Source organism: Frankliniella occidentalis, unplaced genomic scaffold (genome assembly GCF_000697945.3).
Source record: "Frankliniella occidentalis isolate FOCC.00 unplaced genomic scaffold, Focc_3.1 Scaffold28, whole genome shotgun sequence".
In the NCBI taxonomy this organism is placed as follows: Eukaryota; Metazoa; Arthropoda; class Insecta; order Thysanoptera; family Thripidae; genus Frankliniella; species Frankliniella occidentalis.
Window position 1 is genome coordinate 1,042,883 of NW_026267158.1, and position 2,465 is coordinate 1,045,347.

Consider the following 2,465-nt stretch of genomic DNA (forward strand, 5'->3'; position numbering starts at 1 on the left):
TGTGGCACATGTTTCTCCACGCCTTTTTTTCTCAAAAGACACACGAGTACATAACACCACTGTTAAGACCCACATTTACTAGACTTTTGGCAAAGTTGTCCCTTGTTGTGCCTATCTTTCCAGTAACAGGCCGATAAGATTTTTTTTTCTATGTCGGTCCTGCCGTGCAGCTGCGCTGCTTTAACAGGGCTTGAAAATCTTTCCGGGCACCACCATGGATTATTGTTCTTAGAAATATAGTAACCATAACGAATCCTATTTATTCAATCTATTTCTGTAGTTATTTTAAGTTTTTATTCTCCTACATTTGTGTTGATTTTCTTTTTGAATTACTCTGTAATTTTAGTGTTTTGTGAATCATTTTGGGTCGCCGTTTGGCTTGAATGATCTTTATTACTCTCATTAGTTGTAGTTTTCCCAATAAATCTGTATAACAAGAAACAGCAAAAAATTGAATTACCGTGCTTGCCTCTGCACATGAGGTCGGTACGAATCTGAGCTGCGCTTGAGTTCCCCTTCGAGCCGCAGCGCCGGATTCAACCTTGGGTGCGAGAGAGACTGGGGGAAGGGGGAAAGAGAAGGGCTGAAGGCCCGTGTTACCTTCGTGGTGCAACCTTTCGACCTTACCCATACACCTATACACTGGTCCGCTCCAAGTCTGCGACAGCGCGCTCCCCATGAAAGGCACTTTCGAGGGTCCAGCGCTACCTAACTCGTAGCATACATTCACGTGTCCAACTCGCGAAAATTCGCGCCAAACTCGTCAAAAATTGCGCCAACTTGCTAACTCGCTGTACTAGTTGGTTGACTCGCGCCACTCTTTTTCGTAGTCACACTATACCGCATGCAAGGATGCGAGTGGATTTGCCTTATGGCCTCGTGCGAGTAGGCAACCTGCCCGCACGCGTGCATGCGGTACAGTAAGAAAATGCGCGGCGTGAGTCAGCCACCTGACTAGGAGTGGGGAGCCCATCTTTTCGAAAGTGATGGCCTCGGGCAGCAGCGCGATTAGAGAGCTCACTCGCGCGAGTGAGCTCGCTCGCTCACTTAGCGCTTAAAATCCCTTTTAACTGTTCGGGGATGTTGAAAATGAACGAAATTGTAGAGTGTGAAGAGATAATGAAAATCCTAACCGAATAGCGTGTGTAAGAGAAAAGTAAAGCCACCATACAGTGAAATAAGAAGGCGGCGCCCGGCTCGGGGAGCGAGCGAGCGAACTCTCTAATCGCGCTGCAGGGCGCCTCCTCCGCCGCCGTCCTCGCCGTGAGGACGTGCAGGAGCGAGTGAGTGTGAGAAAGAGAGGGGGGCTAGCGCTACCCTCTTGCTGCAACCTTTCGGCCATTAAAGCTTATTAAAGCTGGCAGCTGGGAGACGAATAGGGAGCCAGAGCTGCAGGACGCCTCCCTCTGTGAGTGTCACGGCGGCCAGTTAGCGCGTGCGGGCAGGTAGCCCCACCTGGGTGGGTTGCCTACGCTGGGAGGTTCAAGGCGCACTTGCCGGAAGCCCAACCCACCTCCATGCGGCCCGACTAGACCCCGTCCGGTAGTCCTCCCCCCTGCCATCCGCACCCAGCCCGACCTCTGTGAACTATACCGACTGATCACTCACACACCACGCTCTCCTCCACAGCCGCCGCCGAGCCGTCGCCTGCCGTTGTTGCTGCTGGCGCTCGAGGGGAACAGGCGCAGGACGGAGAGGACCACGGCCAGCAGGACGCTGCCTGGGAGGCGCCCCACCGCTGTGCGACCTGCGGGGCGGCCTTCAGGAGGGCGGCTCTCCTCCGGGCACACATGCGGACCCATGCCACCAAGAAAAGCGGGGAACACTGCTTCAGCAGTTCAGCCGCTAGTGCTGACCTCCGTAGACCCGCGGGGACTCACATAGGTGATAGACCCTACAGCTGCCAGACTTGCGGGAAACGTTTCTCTAGAAGGGGCCATCTCCCTGAACATATAAGAACGCACACGGGTGAGAAACCCTACAGCTGCCAGACTTGCGGGAAACGTTTCTCTAAAAGGGGCCATCTCCCTGAACATATAAGAACGCACACGGGTGAGAAACCCTACAGCTGCCAGACTTGCGGGAAACGTTTCTCTAAAAGGGGCCATCTCCCTGAACACATAAGAACGCACACGGGTGAGAAACCCTTCAGCTGCCAGACTTGCGAGAAACGTTTCTCTAAAAGGGGCACCCTTCGTGATCACATTAGGACGCACACAGGTGAGAAACCCTACAAATGCCAGACTTGCGGCAAAAGATTCGCACAGAGTTCTTCACTCCGTGTACACATGAGGAGGGCTCACACAGGTGGACCCAACAAATGCCAGACTTAAGGTACAGGGTTCATTTGGTTCATTGAAAATAGCATACTACATGTATACAACATATTGCTGTACTTGCAGTAAAGAATTCACTCAAAGTGGCTTTCTTCATGTGCATTTGGATTGTGTTTCTGGAGTTATTTT

General features: G+C 52.3%; 1 protein-coding gene across 4 annotated transcripts in view; it reads left to right on the plus strand.

Annotated features, from left to right (window-relative positions):
• LOC113202820 (zinc finger protein 672-like) overlaps positions 1-2,459 on the plus strand; it is a 7,504-nt gene extending 5,045 nt beyond the window's left edge. For 2 of the 4 annotated variants that reach the window (XM_026417240.2, XM_052265578.1), the window contains one exon: positions 1,630-2,459. In XM_026417240.2, the coding sequence (XP_026273025.2) occupies positions 1,630-2,333 (704 nt within the window). In that variant the 3' untranslated portion in view covers positions 2,334-2,459. The remainder of the gene's footprint in view (positions 1-1,629) is intronic. The other 2 variants (XM_052265577.1, XM_026417238.2) reach the window with 2 other exon arrangements.
• The last annotated feature ends 6 nt before the right edge of the window (positions 2,460-2,465 follow it).